Source organism: Notamacropus eugenii, chromosome 1 (genome assembly GCF_028372415.1).
Source record: "Notamacropus eugenii isolate mMacEug1 chromosome 1, mMacEug1.pri_v2, whole genome shotgun sequence".
Taxonomy (NCBI): domain Eukaryota; kingdom Metazoa; phylum Chordata; class Mammalia; order Diprotodontia; family Macropodidae; genus Notamacropus; species Notamacropus eugenii.
Genome location: NC_092872.1, coordinates 651,408,053 through 651,428,954, shown reverse-complemented (window position 1 = coordinate 651,428,954; position 20,902 = coordinate 651,408,053). Strand labels below are relative to the sequence as shown.

Below are 20,902 nucleotides of genomic sequence, written 5' to 3'. Positions count from 1 at the left end.
TTTATCATCATTGAAATGCACTAAAATGAGTATCTCAGAGAGAGTAAAATTGGTTGTTGCCTGGTATTTTGCTTTAAAAAAAAAAAAGGAAATGACTTATGAATAAGGACAGTTGGTGTGCTCTGGTAAGTTGCCAAAAGTAAAGTTCAGTGATGATACCAATAGATCATGTGCCTTGATCAAGAAATAAAGATAACAATTTTTTAAAAAATAGCCAATCTGTTAAGCAGTTTGCCTGCCAGTTTTTCAAAAGATGAATCCTGATTTTAATTAATGTGGAAATTGGTGACATTTAATTATATGCTAATGAGAAACCAGGACCATAAGACCCTAGCTTTGGATCTAGAAGAACTCATTTAGTCCAATACCCTGCAATTATAAATGAGAAACTGAGGCCAAAATAATTTTATATGACAAAATGTGTTGCTTATATGAGAAATGCGTCCGCTTTCTCCTTGGATTGAATATAAATATAAAAGCATTTTTTAAAACTCTATGGAATATCATAACTAGAATTTCTGGTGACTGTGGGACCAAATATATTGATGCGTGCTTGAAAAAACATGGCAAATTGTAAAAAAAAAAAAAAAAAAAAAAAAAGACCTCTCCCAAATGGGTGTGTTATTTTAAAGGTAAATTAAATTTCTCATACTGAAAGACTGATGTCTATACACGCTCTGCATTTGTGCTTTTACAGGGTTTTGTAACAGGTGGAAAAGATGGAATTGTGGAACTCTGGGATGATATGTTTGAGAGATGCTTGAAGACTTACGCTATTAAAAGATCCGCATTATCAACTAGCTCTAAAGGTGCCACTTGTAAATACACAGTAGTAATGGTTCCATTCCTATGAATTGGTTGCTATTGATGGACCTCAAAAACCCTTCCCAAATCCACTCTCATCACTCTCTACTCATTCAGATCTCATGCCCTTTGGTAGAACCAGCAAAGATGTAATGGCCACACACCTAGAAAATGATCAAAAACTGCTTTCATACTCAATAATATTTCTGTTCCTCCCATCTTTAATACTGTCAAATACTATTTCCTCTCTCCATCCAGGTTTGCTCTTGGAAGACAATCCTTCAATTCGTGCCATCACTTTGGGACATGGACATATCCTAGTAGGGACCAAGAATGGAGAGATACTTGAAATTGATAAGAGTGGCCCAATGACACTGCTTGTTCAGGTATGGTACTCTCATCCACTCACTCATACAAAGCTATCCTGAATAATAGTGAGGTGTAAAGTAAATCACCCTGTGTAGTACTTCCTAATTCCTCTCACTTCCCCATCCAATGCAAACATCAGGTTAAAATAGGTATTGAGGATCCAAATATGGTACACACCATGCCTATAATCTCTGCTACCAGCAAGATCCAGGCTGTGGATTGCTTGAGCTCAGGAGTTCTCGGTTGCAATGGACTAACCTGATAGAGACTGTGCTGTTAAAGCAAGTTCCTAAGAATGTGGAGTGGGAACCAGGCTGTCTAAGGAGGGGCAAGCTAATCTAAGCTATAAATAGAACAGGTCAAAGCTCCCCTCCCAATTACTGTTGCTTTGAGGGCTTGTGAGTGGCTGCTGCACTTCCAACAAAGGCAAAATACGGAGACCTAGTCTCAAAAAAACAAAAGAAGACATCAATGGCTGGTTTGAATGGACATAGAAGTCACAAAACCTATAACCTTAGGGTAAAGAACAATTCCATGATTTTAGGTTAAGCGACAGTAGAATTTTTATGAACTGACTGCATGAGTGTAAATAAACTTCAGGCTTTTCGTATTATCAAGTATCATTTACATCTTCTCCTGCTGGAAATCTCCCTAAAACTATGATTTCAGACCCCTTTTCTGCCAGTTGAGTGTGTGTGCTAAGGGACTCTTATATAGAATCTATTCGTTGTGCCTCAAATGACTTTTCAGCTTTATGAAGTTCTCTTGCAGAAGCTAGGTGGTGATGTGGATAGAGTGTGGGACTGGAGTCAGGAAGACCCAAGTTCAAATTCTACCTCAGATGCTTAGTGGCTATGTGACCCTGAGCAAGTCATTTAATCTGTCTGCCTTGGTCTTCTTATGCATAAAATAGGGACAATAATAGCATCTACCTCTTAGGTTGTTGTGAGGACAAAATGAAACATTACTTGTAATACACTTTACAAACATTAAGGTATTGGGTAAAAGCTAGCTATTTTTTTTGAGGGATTCTAATATTCCATCTGTTAAATCAGTAGTTCCTTTGTATTTGAACCATAACTAGTATACTTGAAATTATTGTACATTTCTCTGCTGATAAAAGCTAATAATGTAATGCACTTATATTGTAAAAATTAACTAATTCTCATAGTATCTGAGTTGAAAGGGAACTCATTGGCAACCTAACCCAACCCATACCTGCTGAGAACCCCAATACAGTGTTGCCAACAAGTGATCATCCAGCCTTAAGGACCTCAAGTGAGAGAGGACATGTTATATTACCTCCTTAGGCAAGGCATTCCTCTTGTGACCAGCTCTAATTATTAGGAAATGGTTTCCTGCCATTAAGTCTAAGTCTGCCTCTCAGTAACTTCTTTTTTTTAAATTTTATTTATTAATTTATTTTTAGTTTTCAGCATTCATTTCCACAAGATTTTGAGTTCCAAATTTTCTCTCCATCTCTCCCCTCCCCCTACCCCAAGACACAAAGCATTCTGATTTCCCCTTCCCCCAATCTGCCCTCCCTTCTATCACACCCCTCCCTTCCCTTATCCCCATCTTCTCTCTTTTCTTGTAGGGCAAGATAGATTTCTATATCCCATTACCTGTATTTCTTATTTCCTAGTTACGTGCAAAAACAGTTCTCAACGTTCATTCCTAAAACTTTGAGTTCCAACTTCTCTCCCTTCTTTTCTCCCCACCCATCCCCACTGAGAAGGTAAGCCATTCAATATAGGCAATGTGTAGTTATGCAAAAGACTTCCATAATAGTCATGTTGTGAAAGACTAACCATATTTCCTTCCATCCTATCCTACCACCATTTATTCTATTCTCTCTTTTGACTTTGTCCCTCCCCAAAAGTGTTTTCCTCTAATTGCTCCCTCCTCCCATTTGCCCTCCCTTCTATCATCCCCCCACATCCCACTTGTCCCTTTTCCCCTTACTTTTCTGTATTGTAAGATAGACTTTCATACCAAGTTGAGTGTGCATGTTATTCCCTCCTTGAGCCAAATGTGATGAGAGTGTGCTTCACTTTCTCCCTCTAACCTCCCTTCTTTTCCCCTCCATTGAAAAAACTTTTTCTTGTCTCTTTTATGAGAGACAATTTGCCCCATTCCATTTCTCCCTTTCTCCTCCAAATATAGTCTTCTCTCACCCCTAAATTTTATTTTTTTACATATCATCCCTTCCTATTCAACTCACCCTGTGCCCTCAGTCTATATGTATAGAATCTCTCCAACTACTCAACTACTGAGAAAAGTCTCAAGAGTTACAACAAATATTATCTTTCCATGTAGGAATGTAAACAGTTGAACTTTAGTAAGTCCCTTATGATTACTCTTTCCTGTTTACCTTTTCATGCTTCTCTTGATTCTTGTGTTTGAAAGTCAAATTTTCTATTCAGCTCTGGTCTTTTCAACAAAAATGCTTGAAAGTTCTGTATTTCATTGAATGACTATTTTTCCCCCAGAAGTGTTATACTCAGTTTTTCTGGGTAGGTGATTCTTGGTTTTAATTCTAGTTCCTTTGCCTTCTGGAATATCATATTCCATGCCTTCAAACCCTTACTGTAGAAACTGCTAGATCTTGTGTTATCTTGATTATATTTCCACAATATTCAAATTGTTTCTCTCTACCTGCTTGCAATATTTTCTCCTTAACCTGGGAACTCTGGAATTTGGCTACAATATTCCTAGGAGTTTTTCCTTTTCAGATCTCTTTCAGGAGGTGATGGTGGGTTCTTTCAATGTTAATTTTGCCCTTTGGATCTAGAATATCCGGGCAGTTTTCCTTGATAATTTCATGAAAGATGATGTCTAGGCTCTTTTTTTGATCATGGCTTTCAGGTAGCCCCATAATTTTTACATTATCTCTCCTGGATCTATTTTCCAGGTCAGTTGTTTTTCCAATGAGATATTTCATATTATCTTCTGGAAGGAATCTTAGAGGTCATATAGTCCAACCCACATTATCTTTTATCCAGATTAAGTCAAAAAGTCTTCTCATTGGTCTTCCAACTTCCACTCTCTTCTCTTTCCAATCCATCCTCGACACTGCTGCCAAACTGGTATTACTAAAATTAAAATTAAATCTGACCATCCTAAAAAGTCTTTAGTAGTTTTCTCTTGTCTCCTACATAAAACACACAATCTTTAATTTGCTATGTGAAGCCCTACACAGTCCAGCTCTAGCCTGCCTTGTTTGACATCATTCCCCTCCACACTCTTGCCATTCCTAGCATACTGACCTACTAGCTATAACCTGTGTACAACATTCCATCTCCCATCTCCAGGTCTTTGCATAATTGACCATATACTTGTAAAGCTCCCCCTTCTCACCTCCACCTCTTAGAATCCCTGCTTTCCTTCAAAGTATCAGCTTCTACATGAGATCTTTCTTGAGTTTCTTCAGTTGTTAGGGCACTCTCCCTCTTGAATTTACTTTGTCTTAATTCTATTTACTTTTGTATTTTCTTGTCTTTGTACATAATGTTACCAGCACCACTCCTAGAATGTAAACTCCTTGATGGCAGGAATAGTTTTGTTTTGGCCATCTAACCAGCAGCTGGCACCTAAGAGGTGTTTGTCAAAATTCACCATCTTTCCTCCCAAACCCACCTGTCTTCCAAACTTTTCTGTTCCTAAAGAGGGCACCACCATGGTTACAGCCTTAGAATCATATACAACTCTTCCTTCTCAGAATTCCATTTCTCATCTCAGTCACTTTATCTAGATTATCTCCCATGCCCTGAATGCCTTTCTTCCTCTTGAAGTTCCTAGATCTCCTCCAGGCTCAGCTCAGGTACCACCTCTGATACCTTTTCAGCATTTTTTGTGACTCTTTACACCTCCCCAACCTCTCTGCTCTTATTTATTGGTGTGTAATACATAAATGTGTATTGTATGTATCTATCTATATGTGTATTTGCATCAGTGTGTATTATGTTGAATTTACTTATCTATATACCCTCTATTCTCCTCCAGTAGAAGCAGACTGAGTTCCATCTCTACATCCCCATTACCTAGCAGAGGCTTTGCACAGACCTAGTCTAGAACAAAGTACTTCCTAAATGCTTGTTGAGTTGAATTATTAAGTATTTGTATTTGTAGTTGAGTTGAACGAGTCTGGAATTTTTGTATTTCTGCAGAATTTGGAGCCTCAAAATGGGGCCTAGAATTTCAAGAACTATGAAATCAATTCCCCTCATTCTGTTTCCTTTCAAACAGGGGCATATGGAGGGAGAAGTCTGGGGTCTGGCAGCGCACCCTCTCCTGCCTATCTGTGCAACGGTGAGTGATGATAAAACTCTTCGAATATGGGAACTGTCATCCCAACACCGCATGTTGGCTGTTCGGAAGCTCAAAAAAGGTAACCTTCATTATCTTATGTTTCTGATGAACTGTCTAAAACCCATCCTATTATAGATGTCATTAGTATTATGTAGTATAAACAGTGTGATACAATTTAGATGGGCTGGGTTGTGTATTTCTTTTTCAACGTACATCTCTGACATTTGTTCCCTTTCCAATTCTGGAACCATCATCAGGTCCCACAAGGCAGTATCTTCAGAGATTCAGAATTTGAATGCTTGAACTCCAGAGCAGCTAGGTGTACAGGGGCTAGAGTTCCAGACCTGGAGTCAAGAAGACTCATGTTTGTGAGTTCAAATCGAATCTCAGACATTTACTAGCTATATGACCCTGGGAAAGTCACTTAACCCTGCTTGCCTCAGTTTCTCATCTGTAAAACGAGCTGTTCAAGGAAATGGCAAACCACCCCAGTATTTTTGCAAAGCAAACTTCACACAGAGTCATGAAGAACTGGGCATAACCAAAACACCTCAACAACAATAGCCATGACCTTGCATTCTTTTGGTACATAGCCTCAAATATCTGGTTTCATTGACAGAAAAGTTCTGTGAAATAAAAGAAAAAAATACTTTTTTGGATTTTCTCTGTCAGGTGGGAGGTGCTGTGCCTTTTCTCCTGATGGGAAAGCCTTAGCAGTTGGACTGAATGATGGGAGCTTCCTAGTTGTGAATGCTGATACCGTGGAAGACATGGTCTCCTTTCACCACAGGAAGGAGATGATTTCTGATATCAAATTTTCCAAAGGTACAGGTTTCCCCTTATTCTTCTTCTTTGGAATCACAGATTTATAATGTAATTGATAATAAGGTAGATTGTATTGGGAAGCATCTACATTTGAAAATGCCTGTTTCTTGGGAGTGAGTTATCATATAGAGTGATCTGGTACTAATGGCCTGTTTTTCTCTCATAGACACAGGGAAATACCTGGCCGTGGCATCCCATGACAATTTTGTAGACATTTACAATGTACTCACTAGCAAAAGAGTTGGGATCTGCAAGGGCGCTTCAAGTTATATTACACATATCGACTGGGATTTCAGAGGTAAAAGATTTTCCAGAATCATGGCAGTATATGCTTTTAGATGAAATGTCCAATAGATACATACTGTTTCTGGAGATGAGGATTGCTAAGATTTCTGGTGACTGCCTAAACATGACCATCTCTCTCCTTCTCCTTTGAGTTCTGGAAGATGTTTCCCTACAAAAATGCTTGCTTCTGTCTTCTGTTGACTTTTTTCAGACCATTCCCAGGTTCCTAAGAAGCCACTGGCAATCAACCCTGAAAGAGAACTAACGAGACACCTTTAGCCCCAGACAAGCCCCTGACACCCACATTTCCCCAGGACCATGCCTCTATTTCATGTTGTATGCTCATCTGTAGAATGATCCTTTCCTGTCCCCTCTTTTCACCTTCACCTTCCACATAAGGACTAGAGCAGGGGTGGAGAATCTGTGGCCTTGAGGCCACATGTGGCCCTCTAGGTCCTCAAGTGAGGCCCTGAATCATCAAAGGGCTGCACTCAAGGACTTAGAGGGCCACATGTGGCCTCGAGGCCACAGGTTCTCCACCCCTGGACTGAAGAATTAGAGAATTACTTTTACCCCCAAGCCAGCCCTGGATACCCACACCTCCTGGGGTCATGCCTCTGTTTCATGTTGTATGCACATTTGTAAAACAGTCTTTTCCTATTCCTCCTTCTCTTCCTCTATATATCCTTATGTTAACCTATCTCCTTAGAGAATGAGGCTTATTTTTAGTTCATGTCTCAGTGGTTTTGTACTATAGTTCTTAGCATTAAATGAAGGTCCATTTGTTATTCTGGGATGGTATTTTGAAACATCAGGTGGCTTGGTGATGCCCTCACTTTGAATGTTCCCTTCAGCAAGGCAGGTCATACCCCATCTATGCCTGCCTATCCTATTCTACCCTTGGCCATGTCCTCTCTTAAGTTCACTAGAGGAATTCCACCCAATATGCCAAAGACCTTCCCCATTTTCTTTTGGCTTTGCAAGGATACTAGTGAAGGATTCTGGTTGGCCATCTTGCCAGGTGACCAATCCATCTTGTCTTCCTCTCGTAGGAAGGAAAATATTTATTTGATAACTCCTTTAAGTATGACTTTTCAGCCAAGACTTAGAAATGATTGTTATTTGACAATTCTTCATTATGATAGCATTTGTCTTAATGGAATTTGATCTGTTTCTCAGACGTTACAAGGTAAAAGAGGGTAGCTTATGACAAAGTCTGTCCTATCAGAATTTACTGCAATTCCAGCAAATGCAGCAGGAGAGCAGGAGATTTCCCATCACATTCATACAGACATGAGAGAACAGGTACTAATCTTGAACTTAGGTCTTAGGTGAATGCTTCAAACTGTACACCATGCTGAGTGCCTCCAAAGAGGGATGGGTTCAGGTGAACCCATTGACAGTCAAATGAAATATTGGTAAAGTGCTTGGCAATAATTGGCACATAAGAAGTGCTTAACAAATGCTTTTTCCTTCCCTTTTCCAGTCACTTAGAAAATCCATCATTTAAACTGTGAAGTAATATTGTCTTGTATTAAGCGTTTTCAGAGTCCTCCTTTCTAGAAATACATTCTGTCAAGAAGTGAACATGGTGAGTCAAGAACTTGATTGGCTAATCTAGCTCCCAAATCAAGAAAGATGTTGTCTATCACAATGCCAATTCTGAAATCACACTACTATAGATTTAGAGCTGGAGAGGACCTTAGATGCCATCCAGTCCAACAGTCTCATTTTACAGATGAGAAAACTGAGGCCCATGGAGGTAAAGTGAGGTACTTAATGTCCCCTAATTATTAAATGGTAGAGCCAAGATTTGAACACAGGTCTGGTATTTGACTACAAATCCAGCATTCTTTCCATTACACTTTGCTGCCTCCTGGGTAGCCAAGGCTAATCCTACTTGTGGAACTTGCACATGGTTCTGGTTTATTTTAGTATCCTCGTTTGTAAAAGGAGGTGGTTGAAATAGAAAAGCCTATGATTCTAAGACATTTTATGCATATTAATCCACTTCAGTTTGATGTGAGTTAAACTCCTTCCCTCCTTTCTCACTCAGATTTGGAATAATAGTCTGTATGGGTCATGCTGTCGTGACAAAAAGAATCCTTATTATGATAAAAAGTCTGCATTAATTTCATCAGCATGGCAGCCAAAGATTTTCAGAGACAAGAGAAAGAAAGTATGGTTTTAATCACAGTATCTAGGTTTGGAGCTCTAACCAACCATAAAAGTTCTAAAGTGCAATACCCTTAACTCTTATTTTTAAACAGATGAGCCTCTACAAAAAGAAATGTCCTTTTTAAAGTCATATTTCCTGATTTGGGCTTTGGAAAACATCATACTCATATATTTAGAGCCCAAGAATTGAGTCAGGCAATCCAGAAGTTAGTTGCAAATATTTTTAAGGAGGCTGATTTTCAACAGAATGCAACATTTTCAGCAACTTAAGATTCTTATAATTAAGTCTTTTAGCTCATGTCCAAGCATCCAGCAAAGGCTAGATGCCCACTTGTCAGGTATGTAGGAGAGAAGATTCTTGTTGAACCCAGTGACTTGGAGACCCCTTCTAACTCCAAGATTCTGTGAGTCTGATTTGGAAGGGATTGCATTGGACTAAGAACAAACAACTAAAGCCCAGACCCTCTGGAGTGTGTTGGATTTTAGGCAGTTTAGTGCTAATTTTCAAGGTGATGACTTTAGTTACATTAGGATTTTTGAACCTTTAACCTCCCATTTAAATGCAGTCCCTGATTGACTGAACAACATAGTGCCTGGCACAAAATAGTAACTTAAATGCTTGTTGAAATGAATTAAACTGAATTGACTCATGGAAAGGCCCCAACTGTACAGTCAAACACCTGATTTTCATAAACCAACATCCTATTGTAGTTGGGAGAGGCAAACAGACAAAATTCTGTGTCCAGATATGCCTCATTTTTCTAATTCTATCACACCAAATAAAAGCGCATGCCTACTGACCTGTGTCAGTGAAGTGGCATCAATCTCATGCTATAACTCTTCTGTTACCCATAGCAACCAGTAATCCTAAGAAAAATTGAAGAGTGTTTGACCTAGAAATGCAAGCGAGAGACAGAGGTTCTCTCAGGGGTACCACCAATGATAAGACGAAATCTCGTCCTTCTGCAGGGTCAGAATGACCTTCCTTTTTTATTTTTAGAAATGACAGTATGAAATACAACCTGGATCTAAACCTTTTGCCCATTTTATGGGATAGAACATAGGACCTGGGGTTTCACTGGTTTGGGAAACTCCTTGGCGAGGTGGCACCTTTTTTGCAACTGATAGGCTCAGAGAGTTGCCTAGAGAATTAAGATGTTAAGTGATTTGCCTAAGATATCATTTCATACCCATTTTCTTTGGTCTATTTGGTTTGACACTTTGAGTTCCAAACTTAGAAATATATTAGCAGATTTATTCAGAAAATAAATGTGGAATCTAACTCTAATATTATATATGTAGGTAGGTATTTTTAATGAACATATTTGTGAAGACTTTGAGGGAATGGAGTATAAAGATATACAAGGTCGTTTCAATATTGGGAGATTTGGGGCTTTGGATCAGGGTGCTAAAAGCACTATAAAAGCATTTATTCCTTCAAGAACAGAAAAAAATAGAGCTTAGTACCTAGGGAGCAAAATGAGTTAGCTAAAAAAAACCCCACCAAATAGCCCAATTCTTTTCACCAGTGGTCAGACTCCAGTTGAACTTTTCCCAGTCCCACCTTGGTCTTCTGTGGCCTCTGCATCATGGCATCAAACTGAAGACTCAGCCTACAGGACCATGGGCCAGGCTCAAGGGTGTGCAGGACTTGATAAGACAGCTAGTAATAAGTAAATAGAGCACAGGAAAAACTGAGGTCAAATACGGCCTCAGAAACATATTGACTACATGACCCTGGGCAAGTCACTTAATCTCTGTTTACCTCAGTTCTCTCCGCTGTAAAATTTGGATAATAGCTCCTATCCTGAAGGGTTAAGGATTAAGGGTTGAGGATCAAATGAGATAATTGTAAAAAGCATTCAGCAGTGCATCTGACACATTCCATTCCCTGCACTGATTTATGATGGCCCAGGCACAAGTATTGTTTGTGACAACTGAAAATACAAATAACTCTTGGTTGGTATTTAGGAACCATTATATAGTTTGTGCATTACTGTGGATTTATTTTTCTTTTCCATTCCCTCTCTTTAGTCCATTTCACTCAATGTGAATGCCAATGTCAGAAAACAGTAAGGAGAATAAAAAGTTAACATCCAACCCAGTTCACAGGGATATTTTAAAGGAGCTTTTGTGAGAGATTATGTAAAGGAAGAAATTAAATAGAAAAGTACCGTGAGGTATCAGAGAATTCCAATTACCCAACCATGCTAATGGCTATGAATGACTTGGGGTTGACTCTGAATGTCTTCAAAGAATATTTTCATTGAGGTCCTTTTTCAAACCTTCCTTTTTAAGTAGCTTTAGTTCTCGGCAGTCCCTCTAGAGAATGTTCAACTGTAAAATTTCTTTCCAGATTTATTCTGCTCATTGGGGGAAATATTAATTATTCTTTTTAGTGCTGAAGAAGCAAAAGTCATGGCAATTCCATTTTCTCCTTTCCTTTTCCATAATACAATCATGGTAGAGAGATCGCATGCTCTAACAGACAATGAGTTGGCCTACGAATCAGGAGGCCCTAGGCTTAACCTCCTGCTTCTGATATGTAAGGTTGACAGTTCCTTCTTGGTGCTCCAGGCAGCCCACTAAGGTTATAACTTGCAGAGAAGGGGATAGCTTTCCCTTCCTGGGAGTTCCTTCACTCCATAAAATCATAGGTATAGTCCCTATCCTTAAACATGGGGAAGAGTGCTGTCAACCACCATTCCCAGTCCTGGAAACCACATTTTAAAGTTTGTCTACAGCTTCAGAACCAACACAGACACATTCTCATCATGTTAGTATATGTACCTCATCAAGCTCTGGACATTGGCAACAACTAAATGAACTTAGTTTGGAGTTTGCTATTTGTAAGAGAGACTATATTTGAGGTAAGTCACATTGGAGGCCATGTTTCCAGGACCAGCTAATACCTGTTTGACCTCTAAATTCATTGGATATATATGTGTCAATTGGAAAACCTTTATATTAATATAATCTTTTCCTAAGGGACATTTCACAAAGACAGAGGAAGCCCTTGACCCTGAGTCATTTAAATCTACAAAATATTGTTGAGTAAGAAACAGCTTTGTTGTGGTAGAAGTTAGACTGGATAATTTAAGAGGTAATTCCTCACATGAATCAAAAATTCTAATTTTACCTTGAACTAGAAGATCATTTTGTGGTCAATATTTTGTTCTAGCACACAAACATGACCTTTTCAGAGTTTAGAAATAAAAGAGAAGCAATGGGTATGTATGGTCTGTTTGGTGTGTCTTTGCCTCACTGTTTGCAAGCCTTAAGGTACAAATTTAGATTCATCTAGAACAGACGAACTGAGAGTTCACACCCCAGATCTCATTTAGAACATGGATCTGTTTGCCAATGCCGGTTGGCTTTCACTTTATCTTTGTGTTAGAAGGCAACATACAAATATAGAAAACATACATTTGTGGCAATCTTGAACTTCTACAGAGTGTTTGCTTCCTTTTCAACACCTAGTGAATAAAACATTTTAAGCCTGATTCTGCAGTATTTTGCAGGTCACTTCTAAGCTGCCTCTGTGGGGTTATTTGCAGTCAAGGGAGTGAACCCACATTGATACTACAGCGTTCAATAGATTTTTTTTTTTTGAGAATCAACTTGAGCCTTTGACTAAAATAAACAAAATAATAAGAGGCATGCTTATCATTCTGTAACAAATATGGAATTAAAATGTTCTGTCTACTTCATTCCACAATAAACAGGAAAATTGTTACAAGTCAACTCAGGTGCCAAAGAACAACTCTTTTTCGAAGCCCCAAGAGGAAAAAGACACGTAATACGAGCTTCAGAGGTAATTAACATATTCAAGATTAATTTCAATATTTCATGAAGATTTAATGTATGCATTTTTTATAACTACTGATGTAAAGAAACAAGAAAAAATGAAAATTGAACCAATGATTTCTTGATTAGGAATGCTTCAAACTGTCCTTTCCCTAATCTCTTACCAGTTTATTTGATATATCACCAGTACAGCAAGACCATTTTTCTTTCATTTTCTTTTTCCTTTCTTGCAAGTCTACTGCTACTAATTAGGATTAGAGGATTTTTTTTCCTTTTATTTTCTTCATCTAAGGCTTGCCACTAGGGATTCCTTTCCTTCCAATCCCACATAACTCTTCTATTCCACAAAGCTATTTTTGAAATCAGTGAGCCATATTTTTCCCCTGACTGAGCTACAACCTGATTGTAGGTTAAGCTCATTTGGAAACTGTTAACTCTTTCAGACCCTACCTGAACTACAGCTTCAGTATATTCAATTGAATCAGAATGACCTGGAAAGATGGTGAATGCGGCTTTTGTCCAGAATTGTCAAATTTACTTTACTTTAGGCCATAAGAGAATCTGATTTATTCATCTGCTATATAGTTTTGGACAAGATGGAAGGAAATAATAATAATAAAGAGGGAACAGGAAGAGGAGAGAGAGAAAGCATTTTTATGGCATTTATATGGTGCTTGGGGGTGGAGGGAAGTGACAGCTAGATGGCTCAGTAGACAGAGCACTGGGCCTCAAGTCAGGAAGACAGGAGTTCAAATCTGGCCTCAGGTACTTATTGTGTGACCCTTGGCAAGTCACTTAACCTGTTTGTCTGAATCCACTGAAAAAAGAGATGGCAAAGCACTCCAATATCTTTACCGAGAAAATCCCATGGACGGTGTGGTTCACAAGGTCACAAAGAGGCAGACATAACTAAATGACTGAACAACCAAGACAATATGGTGCTTTAAGGTTCGGTAATGCTTTTTACGTATTGTGTTTTTCAAAATATTCATACTTGTAAAGAAAGATGTAGGGCAGGAAATCAGTAATTAAAAGTCATGTAATTGGGAGACATTGGACAAATAGCTTACCCTCATTCCTCCTTAATTTGCCAACCTACCTGTATATAAAATAACCCAAAGATATTTGGCGTTAATAAATTTTTAGTGTGTAAAATGCTTTGAAATTGTTAGATAGCAAATATTAAAGAAATATAGAGTAGAGTGGGTTGTAATGCTACATTATTTAAATTTAACTACTTTCAAATGCAACAGGATTAATGAAAAGTAGTTGCTAAGGTCAAAAATTGTTTTTCTCCTTAGTTTTTCTTCCTTATTTCTCTCCCAAGTCACTTAATTGTTCCGTGCTGCAGAACACCATAAGGTCCCACTCTAAGATCCCTCCCAGGTCAGAATCCATGATCCTATGGTTCCCTTTAACTTCAGTTCAGGAAAGTTAGTTGTGTTGCCTGTAGTTCCTCCATTTTGAGGGGACAAAATGAAACTGGGCAGCTAGGCACCATCTTCCTTCCAGATCTGTGCTCTTTGAACTTGACCAGGAAAGAATATGGACCAGTGGAAAAGGTGTTAGATTCAGAGTCAAAAGACCTGGGGCCAAATCTTGGCTCTGCCATTTTTTACTTCTGTGACCTTGGGTAGATCACTTCACTTCTCCTCATCTGTAAAATGAGGGCTTTGAACTAAATTGTCTTTTAAGCTCTTGCTAGCTTTAAGTCTATGATTATGGGATTTTAAAAAAAAACAGTATTATAGTATGTAGCATCTTTCATGATTTGGGAACCAGATTAAATAGTTAAGTTCTTGAGTCACCATAGTCACTTTTTGAAATTTCTAGAAAAGGGGTCTTTGAAAATACTTAATTTAACTGTACAATTTAACTGATGGCTATGAGGAATGACTAGAAATCTTAGCATTGTGAATTGTTGCATATAGGGTGATGGTGAAACTGAGGCACAGAGAAGTTAACTCACTTGTCTAAGGTCACATAGCTAGCAATTATCTGAGACAGAATTTATGCTGAGATCTTCCTAACTCCAGTCCTCTAGCCACTGAACCAGATTGATAATACCTTTTCTGACTGAAGACTTGTCATTAAGGCTTGTCATCTCTTAAAAGCCCTTCTGGTTCTAAAAGCTATTTTAAGTTTGGAGGGGTTGGGGAAGAGGGTGCCATCTATCATTTTGGGTGACCCATGTTTTAATATTATTTATCACAGTTTTTGAAACTGGTATCCAATGAGCACTTGCTTCCTCTGATGAAAGTTTTTTCTAATTAGAGAGAGTTGGTGGCTCAGTGGATGGAGCATGGGCCTGTAGTCAGGAAGAGAAATCTTCCTGAGTTCAAATCTGGCCTCAGACACTTACTAGCTGGGTAAGTCACTTAATTCTGTTTGCCTCAGTTTCCTCATCTGTAAAATGAACTGGAGAAAGAAATGGCAACCATCTCAGTATCTTTGCCAAGAAAACCCCAAATGAGGTCACAAAGAGTTAGATATAACGGAAAAATAACAACACATAAATGCTTCCCTTCTTCTAGTCACTGCCTGTGTCCACAGAGTAGCTAACTCAGGTTGGGATGCCATTCAAGCCACCCCCTCCATAAACCTTCCTATTCTATGGGTCTGACACAGGGTAAACAGTTCCAAGGCTTACGACTCTTTCTGGCCCTTTTACCAGGGCCAATCTTTTATGCAATTGCAAAGGGAAGCCACTTTAGAGAAAGAAAGGAAGTGAATATGCCAGAGATGGAACGTAGAATTTCTCCCTCAGTATCTAGCTCGGTGGCTGGTGCCTAGAAGTAAGGAAACAAACATTACTAAGGACCTACTGTGTGCCAGGCACTGTGCTAAGAGCTTTACAAGTATTATTTTTAATATTTGAATCTCACAACAACCTTGCGAGGCAGGTGCTATTAATATTTCCATTTTACAGATGAGGAAACTGAAGCAAACAGAGGTTAAGTGACTTGCCCAGGGTCACACAGCTAATAAGTGACAGATGGAAAATTTGCAGTTGGTAAAAGCTAAATTCCAGTACCCTGAAAGCTTTGATTCTTAGCAATAAAAGAAATGGCATTAAGTTTTCCTGGGAGATTTGGACATGCTCATTTTCATTCAAGATCCATTCAAGTGACTGAGATTTGATTTGAATTCGGGTCTCCATGATTCCAGGCCCAGTGCTCTATCCATTGCACCACCTAACTTCCTTTTTTCTTCAGAAAGAAGGCTATTGACAAAGAGATCCAATACTAATAATCCAGTGGGAAAAATGGGCCCCCACTATACCTGCACAAAACTTAGGAAAGGCAAGAGGAAATTAGCATCCCCGTCCACTCTTTACAAACTCCGAAATGGCATTCTGTCAGCTCAGTCCACTACAATTTTCATAGCAGGGTGCTAAGCATATGAACAGAGCAGAACCCATAGCCAAAGGAACAAGGAACTTGAAATCGACACACATCCCATTATCACACAACACTCTGACTACAGCCCAGGCTGTACACCTCCAAGGAAGGAGAGTGAACTGAGAATTCTAGGCTCCATGCTACTGCAATATAACAGTCTGCAATTTTCCCCAGGGAGCAGACTAAGCTTTGATTTTGGCTACATCTTCCTAATTTTTTAAAAGTTATTTTAAAAGTGTTTTAAAGTGCTTCTCTAAAAAGAGCGATAATGCCTGAGATACAGATTTTGAATGAAAATGAGCAAGTCCAAATCCCCCAGGAAAACTTAGTGCCACTTCTTTTGGTTATTGCTAAGAATCAAAGCCTTCCTGTTATTGGAATTTGCTTCTACTAACTGCAGATCTCCCATCTGTGCATTTCATGCAAAACTGTTTTCCAAGTTCAAAACTTGTATACAAGCCAATATAACTTGAACAGCTGTATAAAGCCACATGATAGCCCTCTTCAGGGAATAAAGTAAATTAAGCAGGCAGTAAAAAGACAGAAAGAAAAAATCTTATGACTTTGGCAGGTGGGGTGATAACAGGAAGTGAGGAGACTGCTGACGGCATGACCATGCATCAAACAACACCCAAAACAGCCTAGATTAGGACTTACACAAGACCATTCATCTGATCCAAAAATGAAAACTCCAGTCCATTATCTGCACACTTTCCAAATACCCAGTTTTCTGACGTTGTCTACAGCAGTGAGCTGAAGGTGTCGTGGAAGGCTGTAAAGTTGTGGCAAAGATCTACAAATCCATACACACACACATATACACAAACACAGGTGTATAAATATACACACAAATACATGTATATATTTGCATCTGTTTGTACACATATACATATAGTTGTATGCGTATGTATGATTGTGTGTGCCAGGCATTGACCTTTTTGACATAATTTAACTCCAACAAAAATCTACCATATTTAATGCATCAAATAAACAAACATCCATTTTGTGGACTCACCAAATAATGATATTGATAATGTAGCCAAGAGGTAGGTTGGCAGAGTGGAAAAAAGGCCAGCTTCAAAGCCAGGAAGACCTGGCCTCATATCTCACTTCTGACACATACTGGATGTGAGACTGTGGGTAAATCATTTAACTTTCCAGTGATTTGGACAACTTTCTAAGTGGGAAAGAAAGGAAATAAAAATTGATTAAGTGCTTACCATGCACCAGCTACTGTGCTAAGTGCTTTACAAATATTTTCCCATTTATTTTCTAAGACCATAAGTTTCAGAAGAGATGTCAACTTATACTGGTAGAAGGGCTTTCTTCACCTGGGAGTTCTGATATAGATCATCTGTCTCTGGAAGCCTTTCTTGTTTATACATCATATTTGATGAAGATTCTGTGGAGGTTGTGGAGATCATTGAACCAGGACTAAAGCTGAACCAATAAGTCCTCCTAATAATCTTTCCTTAACCAAGAAAAATTCTGCAATCACATTTCATATCTCATACAAGAAGCTAGTCCAGGAGAGTTCCTGTATCAGTGAAATCGCAGGTCTATTTCCTATCCCCAATAATATCAATAATGGCTAACATTTATAGAACATTATTATAACATGCAATTATTAGTCCCATTTTACAGATGAGGAAACTGAGGCTGAAAATGGTTAAATGATTTGTAGAGAGGCACATAGCTAGAAAGTATCTGTGGCAGGATTCACACTCATGCCCTACTGATTCCAGTGCCAGCACACCATCTAATATGTCTTATAATATGTCTTAAAACACAACTGTATCACTATTTATTTATCAAATGTACACAGATACCATTATGATAAATAAAATACTTGTTGTTCAGTTGCTTTCGATTCTTCATGACCCTTTTAGGGTTTTATTGGCAAAGATACGGAAATGGTTTGCCCTTTCCATTTCCAGCTCATTATAGGATGAAGGAACGAGACAAACAGGATTGTGTGACTTTTCCAACCAGGGTCACACAGCTAGTAAGTGTATGAGGCCAAATTTAACTCATATCTTCCGGACTCAAGGCCCGGTGCTCTATCCACTGCCCAAAATAAAATATAGATTCCTTTAAAAGTGTTACTAAATTCATGGTAGTTTTCTTCTCATCACATGTTTTACAAATCAAGAGATAGTCATCATGCATAGCTATACTGCGGGCATCTTGAGAACATTGGTCTAGATCACAATATCTGAATATTTTGCTACCCCTTTCAGTTTTTATCTGAAAGTTTAACATCATATTGTGATCTTAGAAAGACTTGGACATACTTCTTAGAAGCTGTTTATGTAGCTTAGGTTATCACTTCAACCATTAATGCCCTAATTCATATACATACAAAGCATTGGATCACTTTGAAGACAGAGAAAAAAATTAAGGTGCTAATCACCTCCTTCCTAGAACTCACAATTCAGAGAGAGGGCAGGTGGTATATGCACATATACAAAACAATACATGAGAACTGCATAGTAAAGGCACGAACCAAATAATATTTGGATTATGTGTGAGGGCAAAGTATTACTGACTGAGCAAACAGGGAGGATGTCATGAAGACTATGGCATTCAAGCTGGAAAAAAATTGAATTTCAATCAGGAGAAGGGAATTTGAGGCATAAAGAGGAGCAAACACAGAAACATGAAGAAAAATACTGAAGGAAGAAGTATGGGAGACATCAAGCAGTCGGGCTCTTTCTTTCTTTTTATGGGGAGGACAATCAGGGTTAAGTGACTTGCCCAGGATCACACAGCCAGTAAATGTCTGAGGTTGGATTTGAACTCAGGGTCCTCCTGATTTCACGGCCGGTGCTCTATTATACCACCTAGCTGCTCCAATCCATTTTTTTTTCCTAATGCAATGGGGAGTGAAAGAGAGAGAAAATACATTTCTGCTAACTTTTTTTTTTAACATAGAGAAGCAGGGGAAGGATTGCTGTAATTGTGAAATGTCATATTATCTTTCAGGTGATGTCTTACCTAATTGTTTTACTTTGTTGTAAGTACCTCTCACAAAGGGGAGGAGTCATCTGTAATGGTTGTAATGTCAAACAAAACACATCAATAAAGCTTTTTTTAAAAAAAAATAGACAATAGGTTAAGCTGTAAAACTGAATGAGATAATGAAGGGAAAGGGGAAAAAGAGTGTGGGGATAAAACATAAGAACTACACAAACATTGGAAATCTGTGATTGTCATTAAGGATTACTTAGTATTGAAAAGTTTCCCTCCCAATCTGAAAATGAAACATGACAATATCTTGTTCCAAATGTATTGATTTTCTTTTCCCTCCTCTCTTAAAGATTGAGAAGATAGAATGGGACACGTGGACATGTGTTTTGGGTCCTACTTGTGAAGGAATCTGGCCAGCACATAGCGATGTGACAGATGTCAATGCTGCTAGTCTTACCAAAGATTGTTCCCTTTTAGCCACAGGAGATGACTTTGGTTTTGTAAAATTATTTTCATATCCTGTAAAGGTAAGTAATAGTATATGACCACTTTTGTTCAGTCACACAAATCACTCAGATACTCTATCTTATTGATTTTTATCTTTAGAATATGATTTATATTTTATATTATAGTATATTTCAACATGCTAAATTATGGTTTTAGTTCATTTATGATTTTATTTGTTTTATTCAAATTCATTTTTGATTTCACAGTTACTTATGATACATGAAGAATCTTCTACTAATAATTTTTTAATAGCTTAAACCAGAAATCTCCCAGTGTCATTGACTGCTCCTTAAGGACCAAGGGATTAAGTTAGGCACTTATAAAAATCTAGTTGACTCTTTCATAAATTGTTGGTATGGCGCATAAAATGGTTCCTGCATATTCTGAAAAGTTTTCTTAATTGCCTGACAGTGCCAAGGAGTAGTAAAAACAAGGAAAGAAGCTATCTTACTGAATAATACGTATTAGACCAATCTTCAACACATATGCCAAAGAAAGCGCATGGGCCAATTTTCAGTTGTACTCCAGCTGGTTTCTGACACCATCCCTCCCTGCCCTTTGCGAAAGAGACCACCACCATATCTGCCTTTAATCTGCCCTTCCATATCTGCCCTTAATCTAATTCATAATTGCTAGAGGAAACTTTTTTTCACATCAAGCAGAAATCTGCCTTTTTACTTTTTCCCATTGCTTCTAATTTTGTCCTTTGGGGCTAAGCAGGGGAAGTCTAATCCCTTTTCCATGACACCCCTTCAAATTCTTGGAAACTGCTATTCGATTCCTCTGAGTCTTCTCTTTTGTAAGGTAAACATTCCCAGTTCCTTCAATTGATCTTTGTATGGCATGGTCTCCAGTCACCATCCCGGTCTCTCTTCCTCCACTGAGCATGCTCAGAATTGTCAGCGCCATGCCTAAAATGTATTGATAGTGAACACAGTACTCCAAATGACATTTTACCAGATCAGACCTTCGTCATTCCGAACACTATACCTTTCTTAGCATCAGAGTAGCATTCTTTTTGCTTCCATGTCACACCGTTCACTTCATTGACTTTATTACTTGACTTAATTCATTTAATTACAATCTACTAAAACTTCCTGGGTTGGTGTTGGGTTTTTTTGGCACACTGTTGTCTGTCCTCATCCTCCCACGAAGTTGATTGTTTGAACTGTATAGGACTTGACACATATCTCTATTTAATTTCATCATATTAGATGTGGCCCATCATTTTAAGCTCCTTGCAAGTAGGAATTATTTTCATCTTTGTCCTTGTGCCCCTCGTATCTAGCACAGTGCCTGCCACATACTAAATGCTTTTTGATTGATCAGTTGATTGATTCTAGCTTGTCAAGAACTTCTGGATCTTCATCTAATGTGTTAGTTACTCTTCCCAGTTTTGTATTATCTGCAAATTGTCTGTATGCAATTCATTGATTAAAGTGATA

The 20,902-nt window shown here is 38.4% G+C and overlaps 1 protein-coding gene across 1 annotated transcript in view; it reads left to right on the top strand.

The window, feature by feature from the left end:
* The window catches only part of EML6 (EMAP like 6), a 298,693-nt gene that overhangs the window by 222,146 nt on the left and 55,645 nt on the right, over positions 1–20,902 (top strand). Inside the window, exons 19-25 of the mRNA XM_072635548.1 lie at positions 698–809; positions 1,063–1,190; positions 5,422–5,563; positions 6,157–6,309; positions 6,476–6,607; positions 12,498–12,586; positions 19,301–19,477. Of these exons, the coding sequence (XP_072491649.1) occupies positions 698–809; positions 1,063–1,190; positions 5,422–5,563; positions 6,157–6,309; positions 6,476–6,607; positions 12,498–12,586; positions 19,301–19,477 (933 nt within the window). The remainder of the gene's footprint in view (positions 1–697; positions 810–1,062; positions 1,191–5,421; positions 5,564–6,156; positions 6,310–6,475; positions 6,608–12,497; positions 12,587–19,300; positions 19,478–20,902) is intronic.